At 36.1% G+C, this 26,023-nt stretch overlaps 2 protein-coding genes across 2 annotated transcripts in view; both read left to right on the top strand.

Moving 5' to 3' along the window:
* The window catches only part of thsd7aa (thrombospondin, type I, domain containing 7Aa), a 129,227-nt gene extending 120,858 nt beyond the window's left edge, over window positions 1–8,369 (top strand). The window contains exons 25-27 of the mRNA XM_082187013.1: window positions 612–825; window positions 1,967–2,054; window positions 5,370–8,369. Of these exons, the coding sequence (XP_082043139.1) occupies window positions 612–825; window positions 1,967–2,054; window positions 5,370–5,457 (390 nt within the window). The 3' untranslated portion in view covers window positions 5,458–8,369. The remainder of the gene's footprint in view (window positions 1–611; window positions 826–1,966; window positions 2,055–5,369) is intronic.
* Window positions 8,370–15,652: 7,283 nt separating this feature from the next.
* nxph1 (neurexophilin 1) overlaps window positions 15,653–26,023 on the top strand; it is a 33,542-nt gene continuing 23,171 nt past the window's right edge. The window contains exon 1 of the mRNA XM_082186037.1: window positions 15,653–16,053. Within this exon, the coding sequence (XP_082042163.1) occupies window positions 16,000–16,053 (54 nt within the window). The 5' untranslated portion in view covers window positions 15,653–15,999. The remainder of the gene's footprint in view (window positions 16,054–26,023) is intronic.

Here is a 26,023-nt window from a genome sequence, read left to right as displayed (position 1 = left end):
TTTAGGAAAAAGTAGTACTGGTTGATTTATAGACATTCACAACTGTTTGTGTTTGGTATGATGCTGACCAAGGCTGCATTTATTTGATTAGAAATACAGTAAAAACAGTAATATTGTGAAACATTTTTATAATTTAAACTCACTGTTTTCTATTTGAATATATCTTTTTTTTCATTTTAATTTATTTCAATGATGGCAAAGTTGAATTTTCAGCATCATTACTCCAGACTTCAGTGTCACATGATCCTTCAGAAATCATTTTAATATGCTGATTTTGGTGCTCAAGAAACACTTATTATTATTATTATCAGTGTTGAAATCAGTTGTGCTGCTTAATATTTTTGTGGAAACCTTGATTTTTTTCAGGATTCTTTGATGAATAGCACATTGAAAAGAACAGCATTTTTTTTAATAGATTTTTTAATGAATGTGTTCACTGTCACGTTTGATCAATTTAATGCGTCTTTGCTGGATAAAAATATTGTCTTTAAAAAATCTTACTGACCCAAGACTTTTGAACAATGTTTGTTTTCCATTGTTTTATAGTGCATGCAGCTTGTCTGATGTAAACAGATCCACGTGTGTAACTGGTGCGATGTCTCCCCCTGCAGGCCGGTGTCTGTGGCTGTGAGGAGGGTTACACTGAGGTGATGACGTCTGATGGAGTGTTGGACCAGTGTACGGTCATACCAGTGCTTGAGATCCCCACCGCAGGAGACAGTAAAGCTGACGTGAAGACGATCAGAGCACTCAGCCCCACTCAGCCCACCGCCAACCTGCCCGGTCGCGCGGGACGCACCTGGTTCCTGCAGCCCTTCGGACCTGGTGAGTTTGTGGAGAACAAAGCTCTGAATGGGTGCAAAGACTGATATTTTCACACTAACTGCTGCTAACTATCTGTAATCCTTTAACCCTGTATGTGTGTAGGAAGGCTGTTTGCTTTGCTAAATACGTTTTAAAAACATACAGTGACCACAAAAAGTATTTGGACATCACAATTGCCTTTGCAGCATATACAATAGCACATCATTTGTAAGCAGATTTTTAGGGCTTAGAAAGTTTCTTGTCTTCAAATTTAACAGAATATATTCATACGAACTACACCTTGTGGCCCATAGATTTAAGGTTAATTGAAAAAGTATGCATGATTTGTTTGCATATGCCACTTGGTTTGGTATTTTGGCATGTATGCAATGAAATTCAGATTCTTTTTTTACATTTTGAGCTTTATTTAGTGCGTAATGTTGCTGTTTGAGCATGAAAAAGGTCTGCAAAGTTACAAAGCACAAAGTCACTCCAAAGGGAATTATTCTCTAAGCAGTGTGCACTGTTTCTGAACTCCCTGAAACGCCTCCATTGTAGTCTTTAGTTTTCTTCCGGAAACAAACACTTCACAATATTCCTAATTTTAGATAATTCCCAGCCAAGGCATACGAAAAAAAAAATAAAAAAAAGGGCTGAGGCTTGTTTGAGTTGCGTTAGTAGTGTGTTGAAACTGGCGGTTATGTTAAGAGGCGTGACATTTTCGAAACACACTCGAAGCTGTTGACCAATCACAACACACTGGTCCAGCTGACCAATCAGAGCACATTGTGCTTTTCAGAAGGAGGGGCTTCATAGAGACAGGAACTAAACAGAGCGTTACTGACAGACTGAGAAAAGAGGTGCTGCAACAATGTAAAACTTTTCTTTTTTTTAAATAAGGTGTTTTTTTGAACATTCAAACATAATAATATGTCCTCTTTAAGTGTATCTTAAGTGTCCAAATCATTTTTGAGGCCACAATAACATCTGAAGGTCCAAAAAAGGAAGGGGTGTTCCCAGCATGTAGAATAGAATGGCTCTGACTAGTTTTGTCTGTTGTCTTGGTTATAAGCAGCTGAGATGCAGCTGTATCATTGTGTTGATGTGTGTGTGTGTGTGTGTGTGTGTGTGTGTGTGTGTGTGTGTGTGTGTATCTGCACAGATGGCAAACTGAAGACCTGGGTGTATGGTGTGGCAGCTGGAGCTTTTGTACTGCTGGTGTTCATTGTCTCCATGACTTATTTAGCCTGGTAAGAACATTCGATATAACAACAAACTAGACATTTTGTTCCTTTCATAAATCATCTGCTTTATTCTATTCATCTTTAGTTACATCTAAGTTACTTTGCCCTGCACTGCAAAAATCATTTTCCTAATCAATATTTGTGTCTTGTTTTCCACTAAAACATCCTAGATAAAACTTTAATAATAAAACTTTACTTTCAGGGAATATATTATAAAATATTATTATTATTTTTCCTGTTTTGTAAGCATAAACCTCACTAAATCTTGTTAAATGTATGCTGTAGACAAGAAAAATCATCACCCATGGGGTAAGAAACTTAAATCAAAATATATTTTATATAAGTCAACTATATGCTTAAGTTTTAACTGAAAACGAGACAAAAATACTGATTTAAAAAAGCTTCTTTTTTTTCAATTGTCATTCTTTTTCCATTTTTCTCACTTCTTCATTTGTCTCCTCAACCCCTTCATATCTATCAGTTTTTGCATGCTGGTCCGGCGCTCTCGTCCGAGCCCGGACCCTTCCCTTTCCTCTGTGGTTTGGGTCGGACCCAACGGCCAAGAGCTGGAATATACCTGTCCTGACTGTCAGCACATTGAGACTCAGTTCCACTAGAGCTCTCAGCTCAGCCTCATCACTCATGGCCTTGCCCAGTGGCCAATCATGTCCATCACCTATGCCTTCTCACTGTCACATGTGCCTTTCTGACCAATCATATCGAGCTGTTTGGAGGAGGTGAGCTGGTAGATCAACCGTTAGAAACAGAATGTAGATCAATCATGTAGCTTTATATAGTACACTACTTTACTTAAAATAAATAAATAAATAATAATAATAATAATAATAAAAACGATATAAATCTGAGAAGAAACTATTGTTTTTAAGTTGTTTATACTTCAAATAAGTGGAAATAACCTGCTGGTGCAGAAGAGATGAAAGACACATTCTCTATAAAAATCTGTATGGTGTGATTTACAAGACTAAATGAAATAAATATGTAATGAGATTACTTAATTTGTCATGGAATGTTGCAATACATACATACAAATAAAATACAAAGGAAATGTAAGCTTAAATTAAGAGGCGTGAGATGCATTTTCTGTAAAAATGAAAAATATTTAAATAAAATGAAAAATATAAAACAAATACATTCCAGCATTCCATGACATGTTTAATAATTGTATTATATATTTAATTTAGTTTGTTAAATCACTCCGTAGTGCACTGTTAGATGTTGTAACTGGGAAAATAGGACACAAATACTCATTAAGAATAGTATGTTTTGCAGTGGATCCATACAAATCTAAAGATGACTAATATATATAAAGAACTTGGCCATTTGGCCAATATTTTAGCCAGATTTTATGCCCACACTGCCCCCTGATGGTCAGGTCTGACATAGCCATCATCATCATCATCACCATCATCATCATCATTGAACACTCATTCATTCATCATTTTCTCACACATTATTTTTTTTATGATTAAATGATGCAAAACACTGATATGTTTATTGAAGTTCACCTATTAATGTTGATAGTTTAACCTATTTACAGAAAAGTTGTTCTTAATGACGTTTAAGCTAAATTGGTGACACTGAGGTTTAGAAGATGTTGTGTTGACATGTGTCCCTATCTCTGTGTCATAGTACTCGCTAAGGTAAGTTTGGTTTGTAGAGTTTAGCGGGCTGGAATGTGCTGCTGGCTACTTCCCTGTTCCTTCCATCGCTAAAGCATATGCTTCCTGTAAAAGTTAGCATGGCAGCTAATTACTACTACTAATAATTAATAATCAAAGCTAAGCTTTTTTAGGCATCTATCTTCATGTCTTCGCAGAAATATCTCTAGTTGAATATTTAAAAGCTGCAAAATAATGCATTGCACACTTAAATGTGCAGAGCTGGGTTATTTTATTAACATTTTCATTACATAATATAAAATATATTATGTCAGTTAACAGGTAGTCAAAAGTTTAGAGACATTACTATTTTTTATGTTTTTAAAAGAAGTCTCTTATGTTCATCAAGCCTGCATTTATTTGATAAAAAAAAACAGAAAAAAAAGCAAAAAAACTAAAAAACTTATATTGTGAAATATGATTACAATTTAAAATAATGGTTTTCTATTTGAATATACTTTAATATAATTTATTTATGTGATGCAAAGCTGAATTTTCAGCATCATTACTCCAGGCTTCAGTGTCACATGATCCTTCAGAAATTATTCTAATATGCAGATTTATTATCAATATTGAAAACAGATGTGCTGCTTAATACTTTTTTTTCTAACCTGTGATATTTTTTTCAGGATCCTTTGATAAAAAAAAAAAAAGAACGCCATTTATTTAAAATAGAAATATTTCGTAACAATATATACTAACGTTAAAACATTTATTTATTTTTTTTGAAAGAAATTAATAATTTTGATTCAGCTAAACTTTTGATGTGCTAAATTGATCAAAAGTGATAGTAAATATTTATATTGTTAGTAAATATTAATATTTTGAATAAATGCTGTTTAACATTTTATTCATCAGTGAATCCTGAAAAAAGTATCACAGGTTCCAAAATGATTTATTAGAATAAAAATAAATTTATTAGAATCTTTAAATAGAAAACAATTATTTTAAATTGTAATAAGATTTCAAAATATGACCGTTTTTTCTGTAAACATTAAAAATATAATATTTATAAATGTTTCATTGGCAACTAGCTGAGATATATACTGTATATATATAGCTAGTTGGCAATGAAACATTTCTCATTTTCATTTAGTTTAACCTGATGTACTAAAAACAAAACAAAAACAAACAAATTAAAAACCTAATAAAATGATGAAAACGCACAACAACATTTCTAAACCTTAATAATGGAAATGAACAAAATCATTTTAAATATGAATTAACATTATAATATTATCTCAATAAATCATAAAATAACATTGGTGCATTGTGCAATGCTATAGTGGTATACGCTACAGTAAGTTCATCTACTGCATGATAAAAATAAATAAAAAAGATATTTTACTAAAGCATGGCAACCAGCAGCATTGCATGGACATCTAACAACACAGAATACCCCAAAAAACACAAACGCAAGGCATTTCAGTGATGCAAAGTGATAAAACACTTCAATAAACAGATGCAATAGATATAAAGGTCACAGATTTAAAGCAGAGCCATACAGTGTAAGATGTTCTAGAAGGTCAGATCTCTTCAAAGTTTATTAAATATGTGCAGGTAACCAATCTTGCTATCTTTTTGCATCTGTGAAGCAAAAATGATATTGCTTTGTATTAACAGCAATTTTGTTTTTCCACAGCAAAAAGCCAAAGAAGCCCCAGAGAAGACAGATGAACAACAGACTCAAGCCTCTGACTCTGGCTTACGACGGCGACGCTGACATGTAGCCTAACCGTGTTCTCTCCGCACTACAGATACTCGCCTCTTTCCACAGTCGGCCATCGGTACAAGCCTCAAACAAGGAGACTCGCGCAAGCTCACCGACTGCTTTTTATAAGACCGCTAATGGAACCTCAGAGAGAGACTCGATCCATCTTTATATAATGTTTCTCCCCCCTCCTTTTTTTTACGTTTGAGTTTTTTTACTTTATTTCACAAGAGCCTTCACAAACTCTTCAAAAATCTTCTTCAGGAAGTCTGCCTTCACCTCTCTGCCATTGACATCTTTCTGTAACATAGACTTGTCTTTCGGGAGGAAAGTTGCAGGACCCTTATTAAATTGGGATTTTTTTTTTTTTTTTTGCTGAGAAGCACAAAAATACGCCTGTCTCCTGTTTAGTAAACTCGCAATGTGTCAGTGGCTGTTGGGACGTGTCATGTTCGGAGAACCAAAATACCCAATTTAGAAGCATTTTGAGCGCTGAAACGTTCTGCCGGACCCTCCTCTGCGTCAATCAGAAGGGTAAAAGACTGCAGCTCACTAGCGCCCCCTATAGAAACTCTGGCCTGCCTTTCCCCCTTTCTGTATTCAGGCTCCATTTTGCACTATATTAGTGCAGCATGAACATTACTTATAGCATTGCCATAGAAAACTGCCTCTCGCAAAACAAGATGATGTACAGTCTTGTGCTAGACGACAAAAAAAAAAGAGCGAGAGAGAACAAAAGTAGCCCTTTTTCCTTCTAATGGAACTCACCGATGTTTGTTTATACATACTTGTTTACTGGTTTCCTCTTGTTTGTGAAAACGGGGCAGTTGAAAAGATTTTTTTGTGGACTCCACAAACCCCGTCCTGTTGTATGTACAGTCGCAACCAGCCATGCGTTCGCTTTCTTTGCCTGATTGACTCGTGTGTGATTCAGTGGTTCTTTTCACCTTAGAGATCCGGGTCGGTGAAGTTTTTCGTGTCTTTCAGTCTTCTCTGATTCCAAGGGCTCCGTGTTCATAATTCGAGCGCTTTGATTTACTGATTCTACTGTGTCTGTGTGAACCTATTCTGTTCGCAGTTTATATACCATGGCTACCTAACACAATAACGACATGCAATTTCATATCAGCTAGATTTGGAAAAAACAATGCTCTGATCAGTTTGGACAACATTTCGTTTGATTTGAGGTTGAAAAAAAACTCAGCTCAATAAGTAATAATCCAAAAATACTGTGTTTTGTGCTGGCACATTAGATAAGGGATGATGTACAGCTGGTTATTATGTAAGGGATAATGTACATCCAGCCGGTTGTTATCTCAGAATAAACCCTGACAGGGTGATCAGGTCTTGCATCAGCCTGAAGGGGTTTTCCGGCTGGATGTACATTATCCTGCTTATTATACGGCTACTTGCCACATAAGTACACGGATATATTGCCTTGAGTTTTATATTGCCTTGGGTTAAATACTTTATTAGGTCTTCAAACGCAAAGCTTCCGAAAAGAAAGCAGTTGCTAGCAAGCGGCAAGTTCAAACTAGATGGATACGGTACAGTCATACCACTTATTAAACAACATTCCGCCACATAAATAATAATGGGGATAAGATATATTAATTTGAGATGAAACTGTTTTAAAATCGTATCTGTTCGTTATCTTATAATCCATTACATTGTACAAAACAATCATTGCAAAATGGCAGCAGCTAAAATGAAAACGGACAAACTAAAATTAAAAGCAAAATATGAATACATACTATAATATTAATAATACTGGTGATAATGACCGGTTGACTGTACACTATCCCGATTATTACACAGTTACTTGCCAAATAAATATCACACATAGATTTAAGTTTAAATTAAATTACATTTTATGATTTGACCTGTAAATCATCAAAATATGAGATGGGAGGAAAACACAAACTTTTTGGCGGGAATGCAAAGGCATTTAAATATATTTTTTTCCTTCCATATCTTATATATTTTCCATCACCATTAAGGGGCTCCGTATCATCATAAAGCTTCTGCCAAGAAAAAAAAAAAAGGAAAAAAAGTCAGCTACAATATAGAGACCAGTCACAAGATGAATATTAGCTTCAACACATTGGTTAAATGAGACGCAAGATGGCGCCAGTTGCGTTTGACAGGACAGTAGTGCCAGCCTGATACACAGCATCGCAATGATGATTGACCAGAATCCAGTATTCCAGAGAGCTGTGTAAGGAGTGTTTTGTAATGTTCAGTTTTCAAAGGAAAAGTATAGAAAAAAATGCCTTTTCTTTTCTTTTTCTTTTTTTTGTACTTATATAAGTTATATTTGCCACCATGCCATGAACCTGCATATAGGCTAGGTTATCGCACACCAACAGAATTAGATGTTATGTGGATTCAGATATGACTGAAATGGTCATCACTGTCACCGACCATCTAAACAAATTGGGTAGAAAAGCACAAATAAGTAGGTTAGAGCCAGTTTTTCAAAAACCATATCTACAGTGAATGAACTATGGGCGCTATTGATCTCTTAAGGCATATCATTAAATTTGCTTTCAGATACGACGGGTGAAAGGAATGTTTACCTATGTTAATATTACTTGTTTTGTTAATTTGTAAATACATGAATGATCTTTTATTTAATAATGATTTCTTTATTATATATACATTTGTTCATTTCTTTTTTTACTACACAAAGTGTTTAGTACAAACCTCTCGAAGTGTGTCTGAGAATATGTGTGTGGGTGTGTGTAGAGGGAGTATGTGTGTGTGTGTGTGTGTGTGAGAGAGAGAGAGAGAGAGAGAGAGTCTATTGTTACTGATCTTCGATGGGGCGATCCAGGTTACTCTGTGAAAATATTGCTTTCTTCTTTTCCTACAGGTTGTTTATATGTGTCTGATGAATTGCTGATAATAAACCAGAAAAACTTTGCTGTACATGTGACTTGTTTCTGTATTAATTTCAATTTAACCTCCTGTTGTTGCATTGTCGGCATCAGAGAAATGCACATTAATATGCCTGGGAAGATAATGCAAGTTGATTATTGTAATTGATTTCCTGTAGATTTTTAAGATCATCTCACTGTTTTTGAGCGGGTACATTCACTCAGTGTGACATGAGAAAACTGACAATAATGAAATTGGCACAAAAACTGCAGCAAGTTTATGATAAAACCCAAAGTACATGGAGTCACTCAACATGAATGTTTTAGGAGTTACTTATGGGCATGTCACATGAAAATGCCATATCATCTAATATACAACATGCTTTAGTGCCACAGTTACTGTTAATGTCTGAAAGATAGATAGATAGATAGATAGATAGATAGATAGATAGATAGATAGATAGATAGATAGATAGATAGATAGATAGATAGATAGATAGATAGATAGATAGATAGATAGATAGATAGATAGATAGATAGATTGATCAAAAGTGTAAAGACATTTAGGCCTATAAAGTTATAGAAGATTTCTATTTTAGGAAGAAATTACTTTTAAAATATATTTCAATACAAAACAGTTATTTTAAATTGTAATATTATTTCACAATATTGCTGTTTCTACTGTATTTTTGATTAATAATAATATTATTATATAAATATGAATCCCTGTTGCTCATCATACACCAATCAAAATGAATATTCAAATGACGCAACGTCGTGACATTTGCCTGTTGCCGCATATATAACCAATAATTATCAGTGAGACCAACTCAAGCCAATCAGCATTCAGTATCACTTCACTGTGTCATCAAACGTGCTAATGAAAGTATAAATTCAATGAGATCCAAATTAATTAACGTTCTCAAAACATGTGAAACTGACGGTCATATATGAATTTGCCCGAATGAATGAGTGGAGGATGGAGTTCAGGTGAGTAGATGTTCGCTGCGAGAGGTATTCCGTTGATTTACTGTAACAACACTGAAAAAAAAGTATTGTTGGTATCAAGGGGATTTCATATCTATGAGAGCATAATTATCATTAAATGGGCAACACTTTTCAATAAGGTATTACATGAGCTAACAATGAACAATACTTCAACATAATGTATTAGGATGCATTTACATTAGTTCATGCACTGTGAACTAACATGAACATATTTATTAACTAACATTAACAAAGGTTAATAAATGCTGTAAGAATTTATTGTTAATTGTCATGTAAGTTAATGCATTAACTACTGCTAAAAAATGAGACATTTTTTTTAAGTGTTACCATTAAATGTAGCCTATTCATTCAATTCAAACCTGCTGCAATTACACATTGGTCTGGTCCTCGTTGATTTACACCACTAGATGTCGCTACAACACAGTGTCTGAATAGTTGCAACGTCTGACGAGTAGATTTGATCATTTAACCAGAAATGTTTAGTAATAAATTAAAGTACTTCAGAACAAATGTAATCTAACTATGAATTAAAATACGTTTAAATGATTTCTTAAAGACATGATGTTTCCCCACACTGATCACAAACACAATCACAGCATAATCAGAGGATCGATACAGAAGACCTTACTGTTGGAGGTCGTCCCATATAGAGTTGGACATAAAGTGACAGTGCCTACAGTGTAAGATGTTCTTTTGTTTTAATAGTAGAGTCATCCCGCTGCCCTCAGCTTGTTAAAGTCATATCTGGCTTTAATCAACAGGGTCACAATGCTCCTATGATTATAATCATGGCTTGAGGCCTCTGGGAGTCTTCAGTCCTCATTACCCAATCAGTAATTATCACAATCATGTCTCTTGGCCCTCATTCCAATTGAATTCCACAGCTAAGAGAAGGAAGCCGTACAGACTGACCTAATCAATTAAGTCCCAGCGCAAGGCTACTTCAATCCGATGACTTTGTCCCAACCTCTGAGTTATCAAGATGGAGCCCAAATTTGATTAAGCAGAACCGACATAACGGATTCCTGGAATATCAACTCCAAAGAGAAGTAAGTAAGTTGGCTTTTGGTCCAACATTGAGGAACTTTGATCATATTGAGCAGATAAATCAGGCTCTAACTCCATTACACCATTAAATTGCACTTTAGGGAGTCCTAAAACTACAGCTTGTGATTGATTTGAGGATGCTGTGATCTCTGTGCCAAATGTTCAAATCCTGGGGTTAAAGCTTAAAGAGACAGATCACCCCCCAAAAAACAATGTTTGTTTCCTCAACCTCACATCATACAAACTTTTATGATTAATATTTTGAAGAGTCTCTCAACAATGCAGCTCAGTGCAGGAGGACCTAATGTTATTTGGACCCCATTACCTTTCATTGAACAGTCCCCCCGTGAAACTATGCGTTTACTTGCACAACTTTTGTGATGGAAATAATATGAGATGGAAAGAAAAATTGTCTTTCAATACTTTTGCGTATCAAACTTTCTTGGGGCAACGCAAAAGTTTTATGAAGAAAAAAAAGCGCAAATGTTTTGGCAACACTGTACAATTAATTAACATTAGTTAACAACAATAGTTAACATGAACTAATAATGAACTGTATGTATACAGCATTTGTTAATGTTAATTTCAACATTTAATAATACTTGATTAAAATCTTAATTACGTTAGTTAATGCACTGTGAACTAACATGAATAACAATGAGCTGTATTTTTAATAACTAACGTTAACAAAGATGAACAAATACAGTAACAAATGGATTGCTTATGGTTATTTCATGTTAGTCAATACATTAACTAATTAACCTTGTTGTAAAGTGTTACCAATATTTTGCGAGAGAATGCAAAGTTTCTAAGGGGAACGCAATACTTTAGCACGAAAGCATTGAAATATATGATTTTTTTTTTCCCCTCCCATCTCATAGGTGCTCTGTATTTTCTGTTCTTCAGAAGAATAAAAAAAAGTCAAAACAGGTTGGGACAAAATGAAGGTGAATACATGATGACAAAAGTCCAAAATTGCATACTGTATGATAGGTAGGCTACTAGCCTACATTTCCATTGTGTTCTGTTCTATTTGCAGCGTGTTTCTGTATTTGGTTGTGTTGTGAGTATTTGGAGCACACATGTGTTGTAAAACTGATGAAGATGTTCATAATTTGCGGGTGTTTTTCTATTTGCATGTGTTTTCTTCAGTTGCAGCGCGTTGAGGTCTCTCGGCCACCGTAATATATGAAAGTAAGCATATTGGAATATTTTTAGGTGGTGAACTATCCCTTTAAGAAAAACGTCAGAGACCCAAACGCTTGTATTTTTCTCATGAAAGTTGTTGCAACTCCGTCAAAAGGCTCTGCAGATGAAATGAAAAAACTTGAGAGCATATTGAAATAGAAAAAGAAAAAAAATATCCGTCTGCCGCAGTAAGACATTTGTGATAGTTTAAAGAGTCGAGTTTGTAATTCACCATAATCAGAGTCATTAACCCTCCCGAATGTGTGCGTCATTCTGAAGTTCTCTGAGATGCAGATGCGGTGGACTTTGTGTGCGAGTATCAGTCTGGCCGTTTCTCCGAGTCCAGCCGTCAGTTTAATTGCCATGCGGAAGCACTTGATGCGCGCCAGCTGCATCCTGCGACCGGTGCTCTGATCCCGCATTTGTCTCTGTCAGAGCCTTCGGGGTCCGCCCGCTCCAGCACTCATATGAGCCATGCTGGCAGCCACCACCAGCCTGCACCAACTTATCTCCACATCAAAAGTCTCTCTCTCTCTTTCTTTCTCCCAAACAGACACACTCACTCTTTAAATCAGTGCTGCAGCTTTTGGGATGGATATGTATGTTCGTAATGTATACGACGGTTTGTGGCGTAAGATAACACCTGGCCGCTGGCACCTGGCATACGAGCGCTTGAGTTTGGCCTAATTGAAAGCCTTCCTATTGTGTCACCACAGCCCCTATGGGGTCTGCTCCCTTCTCTCTGAAACATCTGCCCACACAATCAGGCATTCAGCCATGCCAGCTGAGCCATGCCACAGCAGTGTAGTGCCAGCGTCACTCAGCTGGCTCAATCTTCCTCTTCCTCCTTTTCTTTATCTGTCTTTATCCCTCGCTTCTCTTCCACTGAACCGTTCGGAAATGGAAGCCTCTACCCTATAATCTGCTGTTCTCTGCGGTAGATTACATGGTTTGAGTGAATGTGAATGAGAGTGAGAGAGGACCAAAGGTAGGCTGTGTTAAATTAAACCCACTTGACCTCTGATTAGGAGGAAGGGAGAGTGTGTATTGTGAGCAGGTGTCCCCTCTGACAGATTTGAGCATAACACTCTTGTAAGTTAACCTCTCTGTATGTACGAACACTTCTTCCAAACTTAAGGCTTCAGATATTGCGTGTATCGTTGTGTTGGGATAACCCGACCTTGAAAGCCTGTTTCCACCTCAGAATACGAAATAAAAGCGGTAATTGTAATATAACGTTTAAAATATAAAGTCACATTCTGAGATATAAAGTCATATTGTGAGAATTGCAGTTATGATATATAAGTTGCAATTGTATGATATGAAGTTGCATTTGCAAGATAAGTCACAACAAAGATATAACATTGCAATTGGGAGCTATAAAGTTGCATTTGCAAGATACAGTTCTGCAATTATGAGGTATTGAATCACATTTATAAAATATAGAGTTGCTATTGTGAGGTATAACAATTCCAATTGTGAGATATAAAGTCGCATTGTTTTTAATATAAAGTTGCATTTGTGAGATATAGTTGCATTTGCACTATATAAAACCGCAATTATGAGACATAAAAGTATGAGTTAAGTCACATTTGCAAGATTTTCGATATAAAACTGCAATTATGAGATATAAATTATGAGTTAAGTTGCAAATGTTAGATGTAAAGTTGAATTTGTGAGATTTAAAGTCACTTTGCAATAGCTAAAGTCAACTGTGAGATATGAAGTCGCAATTATGAGATAATAGCAGTTGTGAGTTGTGAGATGATATAAAGCTGTTTGTGAGATGTAAAGTCGAATTAGCAAGATATGAAGTCGCAATTTTCATATGGTGTTGCATTTGTAAAATATAAAGTTGCAATTATGAGATATAAAATGCCAATTGTGAGATATGATGTCGCAATTATGAGATAAAATTGCAATTGTGAGTTGTTACTCACATCTACATTACAGTTACATTAGTGAAAAGTCACATTTGTATGATATAAACTAGCAATTACAGGATATAAAATTTAATTTGTGAGATGTAAAGTTGCAATTCAGAAATTTTTTTGCATTTGCAAGATATAGTCACAACTGTGAGATATGAAGTTGCAATAATGTGATATAATGCATGCAGTTAAGCTTTGTGTTAGATATAAGCTATAGTGAGTAGCAGTCACATTTGTATGATTTAAAGTCAAAATTGCCAGATATGAAGTTGCATTAAGATATAGTCACAATTAGGAGGTATCAAATTGAAATATTGAGTTAAATTTGAGCGTTTGTTACATATAAAGTTGCATTAGTGATAAGTAAAGTCACATTTTTATGATATAAAGTAGCATTTGTATAACATAAAATTGCATTTGTGAGACAAAGTCTCAATTATGAAAAATAAAGTTGCATTTGTAAGATGTAAGGTCACAAATACATACTCTGTGTAAATGAGCCTTTACATCTGATAAAAGATATGAATAAGAAACAAAAGATCTCAAGTTTAACAAAGGATAAAATTACAAACGTTCTAAGTGGCCAAGGATGATGAGGAAGAAAATGAACATAGCGTTGAATGAACCCTCTAGTCATTAATTACTGGTCCATGGGACTTGACTGAGCAGAGAGGTCAAGTATAAACTGCAGGTCTTTCCCTGGCTTCAGTAATGTGGCCTTCAGCGTTCTCGGGTTATTTGAAGTTATTAACCCTGGGTTTTAACATCAATAGGCCATATGCTCTACATTCTGCTCCAAAAGCTGGTTGTGAGCAGTGTCCCCTCACCCATGCCCCGTCCTGCATCTCTCTAGAGCTGTGCCAGGCCTGGATGATCCATCCCTGCAGGCCCATTTGCTGCATGCTACGACTCTGAAGGCCACCGCGGCCATTCACAGCCTCATCCCATCTCAGCCGCTGCCTGAGTTACTGCCTAAATGTGACACCTCTGACTGCTGCCGTGCTGTAGCAGTGAGACCACAACAGATTTATGGAGTCAGACCCCTGCTGCTTTTTTTTTTCTTCTTTTTTTTTTCTAGTTTTCTTCTTTTTACATGCATGCATAGAGACAGCTGTGTAAAAATCCACACTGTCAGCATTTGCTGGTCCATAATATTTCTAGAACCAGGACTTGTGAATTGTAAAAATATAAAAACAAACACAATAGAAGCAATTTTTCATTTTTTTAATAGTTTATATATGCATGTTTATATATATATATATATATATATATATATATATATATATATATATATATATATATATATATATATATATATATATATATAACCATCTGTGATGTTTATCAGATCAGCTATTCATAACCTTTCAGCATCTCATGTATCATTGTAAAGTTTGTGTGTGTGTGTGTGTGTGTGTGGTTCAGGTAAACCCTACATTATGGGGACAAAATGTCCCCACAAAGATGGCAAAACCCGAAATCCTTGTCCTAGTGGGGACTTTTTTTGGCCCCCATGAGGAAAACAGCTTATGAATCATACTAAATGATGTTTTTTTTTTTTTGAAAATGTAGTGTAAGGGGATAGCATATACAGTTTGTACAGTATAAAAATCATTATGTCTAAGGAAAGTCCCCATAAAACATGAAAGCCCAACATTCTGTGTGTGTGTGATTGAAACGAACCCGGAAAATTTAAGTTGTACAGTTATTTTACATATCTTTTTGTACACAAATTGTTTCTCTATAAACATTAAATATGTTTCCAATAACAATACACTTTTTAAAACCCCAATATACTGTGATCAGGAATACCTGCATTTTTAATGGTTTGTCAATGTGAGTAAAATTTACCTCACAGGTTTAGATGCGTTCAGTTTCTTATGGTAATAGCGCACAATATCCATGGCGAGTTGTGGCGCGCTCCTGGAACACCGCGACACGTCGTCTCGCGCGCACGACAAAAAAGAAAAAGAAAAAAAAAAGCTTCTCTGGTGGGCTGTGAGTCTGTTTTAAGTCGTCGCAATCGTGTGATCCAGTCGTCCCTTGGACCAATCTCGTCCGGTTCTTTAATCTTTTTTTCCCCCACTCTCCTCTCGTCCCACCCCCTCTGAGCCTCTCTCCGGATGTAGTAGTGCGCGCGTGGCTCTCAGCGCGCGATATAAAGCCACCGCTGAGTGACAGCGCGCGCGTGAAAAGCCTCTGTCCTTGTTTCTAAGAGGACTTACTCCGCAGTCACTCCAGGCAGCAAGACCGGCGAACATCTCCCATGACATCTTAATGAAATATGACTGAGCTTCACTCCTTGACTGGATTAATGCCTATGTAACCGTTCATTTGCTCTCCCTCCCTTATCTGTGTCCAAGTTTAAAGCCTATTCTGTGGTCATGGGGTCTATAATGTCATTTTTGCCTAGGCTAAAGGTCTAAAGCGGATACCAAGTGGATCTATGTTCCTTACAGACAAAAGAAACAGCGCAGGGAAATTAGTGGAAGTTTGAGATAAGGGAGGATGCGGGCGACGTGTTGGTGTGCCGTCTTTCTCCTCACTCCGGCTGTCTACCTGGTAAGAGTCTCTCTTTCTTTTCTTTTCTTTTCTTTTCTTCTTTTTTTAACCTGTGTCACTCGTTTACTAGTCTAGAATATGCTCATGAAATTGTGAAATCGTGGCACTTCGGAATGACATAAATGCTGTAGCATTATGCGATGCTTTACACTTTATAATTATGCTTTCCAGGTTTTAAAATAACTTATATGCCCCCTTTTTTCTTTTTCTTTTTTTATATAGAGACTTTTAAATTGTGTATGAAATACTTCAAACTGTGCTCTCAGAGCTTACTAAATCAAAATATATGTATCTATATGTATTTTAATTATTATTTCTAAAAGCGCGTCTCATGCGGACAAAACCTTCCTCTGTTTTTGGTCTCGGCATCCAGTTGTGAGAGTTGTGTTTCAGTGTTCGTCCTCACGGGGGCGCCAAAACAAATGAAAATACCTGCGCGAATGAAGCAGCAGTGACAGTCCTGCACCCTACGAGAGTCTCTTTGATTTCCACTACTCAATCCACACTCAAGCCATGTCTGCAACAAATTACATTTTACACTCTGACTAATCACTTTATTGAAAATAAATCAAGAAAAGAAAATAGACTAGGCCTACGACTTCTAATTAACTTACCGTGACCGCATAATTAAATTTGATGAAATAGCAAATTAGCATACATTTTAAATATGCAAATAAATGAAAATCGCAGAACGTCAATTGTATGCTTTACGTTTTACTCTTGGATTTGTTTAATAATGTGAGAATGCTTTTTTAAATCATTAATATTATTTTTATTTGGATAGAAGTGAATTTTTTTTTTTTTTTTACTATGCCTATAATTAACATAATATAGTCATGATGAAAAATTCGTTTTTTTCACATTTTAAGAGTTTTAGAGATGCCGTGCGCGCGCACACACTAAAATAAAAAATGAAAGTTTTTAACTATTTAATTTAAGGACATATTGTAATGTATGCGTTTACACATAAACATGTTTTTAAAATGATTGTTATACCTGTACGAGGTCCTGCTCTGATTTAAGAAATTGTATTCGACTAAATGGCCTGCTTAACACAAAAGAATGATTCGTGGCTTAAATCATTTTTTAATAATAAATGAACTGCAATTTTTCACATACACTCCTCGTAATTTCCTCCAACTTTCCTCCTGGTCAGTGCACTTTAAATTTGAGTAATTTTGAAGTTGGTTACAAGACCTGAATCTCAATCTCAGTGTGTCCAGCTATCACAGTGCAGTTAACATTTGAACAAAATGCATGTCATTTCAATTTCATTTTAATTGAATTTGTCTGAATGTTTGATTGATTGATTTATTCATTATAAATATGCCACAGGCGTGTTTGAAGGGCGCATTTATTTTTCATTATTATCAAACTGTGTCAATTCGCCGATTAAATGACAGTAGATCGTCTCTATGTGTTTTTGGTTATACTTGCTCGCGTATTGTGTTTTATAGAGGCCAGAACACACTGGATTTTCTGAAGAGTGTGTCCCCTCGTGTTCATAAGGCAGTTCAGGACCATGGACAGCGCAACCCGACCTCTGCCAAACACTGCTTTATATATCTACATATGGCCTTTTTATTGACATATCTTATACATCTTCAATTTGTTCCATTTTATTTTATTCACTTAAGATATTGATCACTATCTCTGAGTGGTTGGTACAGGATACCACATCAGTAAGGTTTAGGTTTTCCTTATGTCTTCAAAACATAAAAACATACTTCAGACCACACACATAATATATTTTTATATAATGTTCATATAGACTACGCGTGTTTTCTGTGTGGGAGAATGGCGCAATGGTTTCATCACCATCACTTTTACACTTCTGAAATCGTTCAGTTGTCCTTTTCTATTACGAAATCTGAAACACCAGATATAATCATTGGATGACCAGAATGTGACCGTTAATGAGAAGATTGAAGCCCGTGGCTGCGGATTTCCGTGTCTACGAGGCCTGTCCGCAGAACTCCGCGTCTCCGAGTGTTAGAGTTGAACTTGGCTGCTGTATTTCATGTTTAAGCCTCTTGTGTGTGTCAGCTCGTCCTGACCCTGATAACAGCGGAGCATGAGGGGACGAGCAGCTGTACGACACCAGGCAATTAAACAAACGCGTCTTCTTATACTGTATATAAGCACATTTCATTTATTAAGCTAGTATTTTTCGCTATGCTTTTTTTTTTCTTTGTAAAAAAGAAATGAAAAAATAATAGTTTGTTTATTGCACGGTAAAATAAATTAATGAATGCATTCACGGTAAAAAAATAAAATAAAAAAGGAAAAAAAAGTTTGCTTTATCCTAGAACTTTATCGTAGAAAATACATCTATTAAAGTTATTAAGCTGTGTACAGGTGCGTTAAAAAAGGTAAAACCCATTACAATCCGTTTGCTACTATACTGGTAATAATAAAGATGGACATATAAGGTCACGTGATAACAGCAACTGTGATAACACACATAGCACAGTGTGCCCAACACAAACATGAAACCACATCAGAGCTGCAAACACGACCCTAAAATAATAAAGTACATAATCCACTCCAGTGTACATACCTGAGAACAACAATAAGAAACTATGTTTTTAAATAGCATTCAAAAAATGACATTACAAGGACTCCTGTACTACTGTAGCTTCTGCAAATGATAAGGTTATTCATATTTATTTTACTACTTTTAAAAATAAGAAATTGCAGTAAAATTGCATTTATTGTCTTTTAAAACAGAATGTATTTTCTTGAACATAAATGGTAAAGTATCTTGCATGCAGTTAATTAATTAACCGGTTTTTGGTTTAGCATTTTTACATTATTATTATATATATTTTTTAGATTACATAACTTAAGTGTAATATTCAAGTTGATTAGGACCGTCTGATACATTGATCAAATGTTTATCCCCTGGCATTGCACCGATTGAGCTGTATATATATATATATATAATGTCATATTGCCTAGAAAGAAGTTGCAGCTTTTGGAACCTACACACATGAATCATCCAGACATGCTCTTCTAAGTGCACTTTACGTTTCCAAGACAACTGCATATAAACAATATGCTCTGGAACTGTATGGATGCACAGATTCATTATCCTCACAAGCCACACAGATGTACCTTATTATTAATACACTCGAGGATGGAACGATCCTCAGTCTGCTCAGCTGTTTTTAACCCCGATGAGTGTGTTGCTCAGCCAGCTACATCCACTCCATTTAAGACTCCAGTGGAAAGATATATGCTCAAGGTCTGAACTAACCCTCTTGTGTCTAATGATTGGCGGAGAGATGGTGTGAAATGGTTCAAGTAAAAATCATCAGCCCTTAGTCCATTAAACCTCACCTACGCTTCAGAAACCACCCGTAAGTCACCTGACCCGGGTCCCAACGGAGACATTTTGACATGCTGGCTGTCAGTCTCTTTAAATGAGTTAAACACAAATGCCCTTTGATCACCCTCTTGAGGTCCTTAAATTAATAAGAACTTAAGTGATACAATCAAGATTGCCCTGATATGATAAAACATAGGTCAGCAATTGACTGAAGTGGCGACCCGTCCTGTTAAAATGCATTAAAATCGGGTTCTCGGTTGAATCTGAAATAAGGAATGTTTGGCTGTTTTGATATATATTTTTGTCAATGTTTCCCCTTCAGGATAGGCTTTGATTTTGGGTGGTGATTTAGTGTCAATGAAGTGTGTTAAGGCTGAGTGATGTTAAGCTCTGAAGAGATGAAGAGGAGTGGTGGGGTCTGTGAGAGAGCGGGGAGAGAGTGTGTGTGTGTGAGAGAGAGAGAGAGAGAGAGAGAGAGAGAGAGCCCGGGGCTGTATAGTTAGTGTGCAAAGCAATGTAATCTGCCCTCCTCCCATGGCGCACACACTCATATCCGCTGTTTAATAGACTTGTGTTCACATCAGTGCCACAGTCCATTTATCCCAACTCTATGAGTTTCATGAAGTGCCTCCGTATTGCAGGTAAGGACATCTGCATTATGTTAATGCACGTCTGTAGGTAATCAGCAGTTCTGCACCAGATAATTGAGGAAACAGGATTTTCGGAAGACTTTGTGCAGTAATCACTGCTGAGATGAGCCGAGCATGCCACGAAATGAAACAAACACTGGATCCTTGACCCCTTTGGGAGACCTGATTTGAACTGGCCTTTGACCCTTGAGAAAGATGCTGAGCTTTGGTGTGTATTTATGCCTGTGTGTGTGCTGATAGCAGCGTGGGGCCGGTGAATGATGTAGTGTCTTGATGTAGTGGGATTGACTTCTGAAGGTGACCTTAATTCAGCAAGTGGCTTAAACCAATGCCAAGGGCGTTGCTCTCAGCCCAATGCTTTCTAACAACCAGCACCACAACTCAAACTACATCTTTTTTACTACGATGAGCTCGCTTTATAATGTGAATGAAAGGAAAAGCTTGTCAGAATGACTTCTTAGAGAGGCAAGAATAAGTTGAAACTGTACTGTAGAGGAAGCTGTTTTATTGTTTTTGAAGCATAATATACAGGTTGTTAGTATAGAAGTAGTATACATATAGTATCTAAGTATATAAATGATTTCAATATAAAATATATATTTTAAATTCATTAATGGGAATTTAAATTCAGTTGGCCACCCCCCACATAAAGTAAGTTGAATTGGGTTTTAAATGCATTCTGGGAAATTAAATGTTCTTCCCCCCTGAGACACAATTTTTGGAATCCATTTTATATTAACATTAAATCTATTAAGATGATGATCTATCTATAGATCTCTCTCTCTCTCTCTGTGTGTGTGTGTGTGTGTGTGTGTATATATATATATATATATATATATATATATATATATATATATATATTACTATACTATATATAAAAATACACACACATGCATGTATATATTTAAGAAAAAAATTATTTATATATAAAATATTTATATATAATATAAATTATATATAAAGTATATACATGCAAATATTTTTTAAATATATACATGCATGTGTGTGTATTCATATATACAAAATAATGATACACAGTAGACACACATGGTATATATTAGGGGTGTAACAATACTCTCATGTCACGATTCGATAGATATCACGATACTGAACTCACAATATGATATTATTGTGACATTTGGTAAAAGGTTAACAAAAAATGAACTGTTAATTGAAATGCTATAATTGGTATTACATTGGGTGTGGAAATCAATAAGCTTGGACTTGGTGCTGGTAACCCAATGGACAGGACAATGGTAACTAAAAAATAAATAATAAATAAAATAAATTCATGATTCTGAGGCTGAGGCTGAAAATCCAGATTTATTTTAGACGAATATGCTTGCACTCTGTCACTGACTGGATATATTTAAAATAATGCAGGCCACTTTTTACAGGTAGCATAAGACATTTGGCATTATCAGGACCCACAAATATTCCCCCATTGCATTATTATACATTATATTCAACATTACAAATGTAGTACTGACACTAAAACTCTGTAAACTTGAATTTTTTCATGCAGTAATTTTCATTTTGGGTGAACTATTGTAACTTGGATCACATGTGTCTTGATAACCAATAACTTTATAGCCTTGACGTCATTGAATTTGAAGAGTCAGTGTTTGCAGATACATAATGATGAATGTGAAGTGCCTAACCGTTGCAACATTGTCCGTGAATTCTCAGTTTTTGGTATTAAAAAAGTAATGTTTAATAGCAAATACGTTCATTGATTGAATCACGCGATTCATTATTTGATCATCTGTTTCCTCACAAAAGCAGTTTATTCAGCATTCTCATTGACCTTCGTTCATGTTTTTGTTAATGCAAAAGTTAATTAGCATTAGTGTGCTCTTCATTAGCCCACAGACGTGTCCTTTAAGTGTCCATCCTGACCTGTTTATGGCCCTGCACGGGCTTTCCCACATTTCATTTTTAAACTAGTTCCTCTTCTGACCCTCCACACACGTACACTCAGTGTCAAGCTAAGGACACATCACGGGGTGGAGACAGGACAAGGTTGGTTTGATTTATTACCACAGTCTCCATTCTTCTTTCCACAAACCGCTCCTGAATTTCAGTCACCTACACAGGTCAGAGGTCAGCATTGAACTCAACCCGAGAAGGGCAATGGATCTGGAAAATTATACCCCAGACTGACCTGAACCTCAATGGGCTATTTTCCCGTTTCACTATATATAGAAGCATCCTCCCCAATCGCATCCCCGCGGAGCTGTGTAGTCTGGTGAAAGAAACATTTCGAACTACTCCATGCAAAGCCTGCGGAGAGGCAGGCAGGACCAGATAACACCAGCCTACCTCCCTTCTATCTTAAAATGCTGTGGGACTCTGAAGTTTCTTTCATGCATTAAAGAGGCTGGAATTAGAGAGATGAAAGAGAAATCTCTGAACCATAAACGTCAGTCAGACAACAATAGACATGGATTACAAGGAAAACACTTCCAGACTGTTTGGATACAAGTCTGCAGTCATTTCTCAAAGAAACGAGAAGCAGATTCATAGTTGTGCCGCTGAATTGAAGCATGGCAAGAGCTGTTAATGTATTATATATATAAAAGCATGTCTGTTTTATGGACAGGGAAGCAGGAACAACAGCTCAGCTCTTTCTCCTCCTGTGATTGCATATCTGATAATAAAATGACAGTTTTTGTTATAAGATGACAACCAGTACTCATTATCTACTGGTTGCTTCAATGGACAATTACTGTCTTTCAAAGGAATTACCTGTCTTTGCCTATAGGTGGAGCACTGTCACTTGTTCAAGATGCTTTTGTGTACAGAATGAGTGCTAATATTGTAAATACTGAGCATTTTATTGACATATTCGGGGGTTTGTGTTGCTTTTCATGTATGCATACTGAATATGTTATCGCATGCAATTTGCTGCATTTCTCCTTAGTTTTAATTCAGATTTGCTCCTAGTTGTTCCACTTGGTGAGGAAGTTGAATGCAGGCATCAGAATATTTACTATTAAAATAATAATAATAAAAACTTTGCAATCTAGTAAGATATGAATATGCCATCAGTACTTGCAAATTGTTGCCCTATTGTTGGCTTGATTCTTGCTTATATTGCTCTCCTCATTTGTAAGTTGATTTGGATAAAAGCGTCTGCTAAATGATTAAATGCAATGCATCAAATCATCATATTAGAATAATTTCTGAAGGATCATGCAACACTGAAGACTGGAGTAATGATGCTGGAAATTCAGCTTTGCCATCACAGGAATAAATTACATTTGAAAATAGATTCAATAGAAAATTGTTTTTTAAAACTGTATTTTTGATCAAATAAATCAGCATAAGAAAAAAAGAAAAAAAAACTTTTGATCTATAGTATACTTCTTAAACCACTGAATGTCCACATCCAAATATCTATTTGGGCTGTTTGAAAGATCAAATGCTCCTCCATGTTGTCCATACATCTTTAATCTACCTCTGTGGGATCAGAACATCTGAACTCATGTTCAACACAGTAAACACAACCTATGTGTTCCCACAATCACATCACATTGTGAGGAAAGATCTGCATTTCTACAGCTTAGGCTGAATGCTGGAGATTTAGCCATGGTAGACTTGGACATTACAGTTGCTTATGTCATCTTTATGCAATTAATAAAGTTAGTTGGCATGTAAATGTGGTTTCTGTACTACATAAATCCCATAAACTCGACACAAAGCTACTCTCTGTGTCCGGTTCAGCTGCTCTGCATTAGGTGGCTCACCACTCCACTGCAACTGCAACTGCAGTGTGTGTGTGTGTGTGTGTGTGTGTGTGTGTGTGTGTGTGTGTGTGTGTGTGTGTGTGTCAATCAAGTTTATTTTTCAGAGCCCCAGTTACATTTCTTCTCTCAAAATCAGTTTTACTTATCTTGAGGCGATCAGTCAATAAGTAATACTTTTTTTTGTCCATGTCACTCCTGTAGAATTAGATGGAGAGTGAAAGTAAAATAAAAAGCAAGATGAGATGGCATGCGTGTGGCAAGTGCATGAGAACGCTTCATGACTGCTAACCAGAGGAACAGACCAATCGGAGCGCTTATCACTCCTCATGCAGTGAATGACAGTATTGCATTACATGGCTGGGGCCGGCTGGATTTCGCTTCTATTGATTTTCAGAATCGCAATTATTCCTCAGCCTGTGTGGGCATGCAGCCTACACGAGATGTCGAGAAAAATCATTGGAAGGAAAAAAGGAGGACATGCTGAAGATTTTGAGCATGGAAGCAATACAGTAGATTGAGGGACTGATGTCTCTTGACTGACAGTTTACAACCCGTGTCAATAAGCTGAGATTCATTCTGAGATTCATTAGCATTATCTGTTTTTAAGGAGGAATCCAGTTTATTCTATTTTATTGTCTTAATCTCTGTCCTCATCACTTTTTCATTCTGCTACTTTCATTCTACTGTTAGGCAAACTCTGTGTGTGTGTGTGTGTGTGTGTGTGTGTGTGTGTGTGTGTGTGTGTGTGTGTGTGTGTGTGTGTGTGTGTGTGTGTGTGTGTGTGTGTGTGTGTGTGTGTGTGTGTGTGTGTGTGTGTGTGTGTGTGGTTAATGTAAACCCTACATTATGGGGACAAAATGGCACCAAATCCCTCAAAGATGGGTTTTTTTATGCTAATAATTAATTATTATTGTATCACGTTTATTATTATTATATTTTTTTTCTTATTTTCAGAATGGTTTAATGTATTTATTAACCTTAGCTGTTGCTGTTGTTAATAATTAGTATTATGTAATATATATTATGCACTTTTATCATTAATATTATTATATTCTATTATTTACTTGTTTTTATTTATTTATTTAAAAATACAAAAGAAAATGAAAAGGCCCAAATTTACAAATCCAACAGTAATAAAAACATGAAAAACTAAAGGAAGGAAACAATGGCAATCAGTGAATGAATATGAATGTTTTATTTGTTTTCAACACCTTTTATTCAGCCATTTTTTTTACTCAGCAAGTTTTCTGATTCTGACTTTCTCTAGTGTTTTTTTTTTCCTTACGATCCAACACACCTTGCTGATCTGTAAAGATTCACCTTTAATTCTCACGGCTCTAATCCTTGCGTCTTGATTCGACAGAGAAAAATCCTTGTAATGAATTGACATGTGAGAGTGTCATTCATGTCAAAGTATTTCCCCCGGTTTTGTGAAGCTGATAGCGGTGCATTGTGATAGAGACTGAAGGGTGGACGAATTATGGCGAGGTGATGGATGTGCTCTGTTCTCCCAGAGCAGCCCGAACACCACCGATCTGTCAGCTCTCAAAAGCCATTACTTAAAACATTAGCCTGGCCCATAGCAGCAGCCACTCAGCCACAGACAGACAGGTGAGCACCATTCTCCTTACGCTGCTCCTGAGGGACGTGTGTGTGTGTGTGTGTGTGTGTGTGTGTGTGTGTGTGTGTGAGTGAGTCCTGACTGACAGCACCGCTCACATCTGAACGGGCAGCGTGTTATGATATGTGTTACTCCTTTGTCTCGGCTGAATTTCGTTCAGTGTCATTCAATTCTATTCAGTTTGATTTAATTTGATTCTACTGGAAAAGGCATTATTTCTTCAGATGTAGATGACGGTAGTCTGTTAAAATGTAATTGTTTCTCTGACAGGGTTTCGAGACCACATGGTGTGTTGCGAAATCAAATTTCAGACAGTTGTTTAAATTAGTTTTGGGATCATTTGAGGCTCAGTGACTTTTGTATTTTTCAATTCTCTTTGCATTGTTTTAGGACTCCTATAGTTTTCTGAATTATAGCAGAAAAATAGACAATAAATGTTTCAAATCCAGGTTTACCTTACATTGTTAGAAGAAATTTAATTCATCATGTAAAAGAAGGACTGGGGGTAAAAGCAAATATACAAGGTGCTTGGTTAAAGAGAAACAAATAATCTATAAACGCATTAGTGATAAATATTTAGCAATGTCTGGTAGACACCCAGATATTCCCTATTCCCGTA

Source organism: Leuciscus leuciscus (assembly GCF_965113295.1).
Source record: "Leuciscus leuciscus genome assembly, chromosome: 12".
Classification (NCBI taxonomy): domain Eukaryota; kingdom Metazoa; phylum Chordata; class Actinopteri; order Cypriniformes; family Leuciscidae; genus Leuciscus; species Leuciscus leuciscus.
The sequence above is the reverse complement of the archived record's forward strand: the minus strand, read 5'-3'. Positions and strand labels throughout refer to the sequence as shown.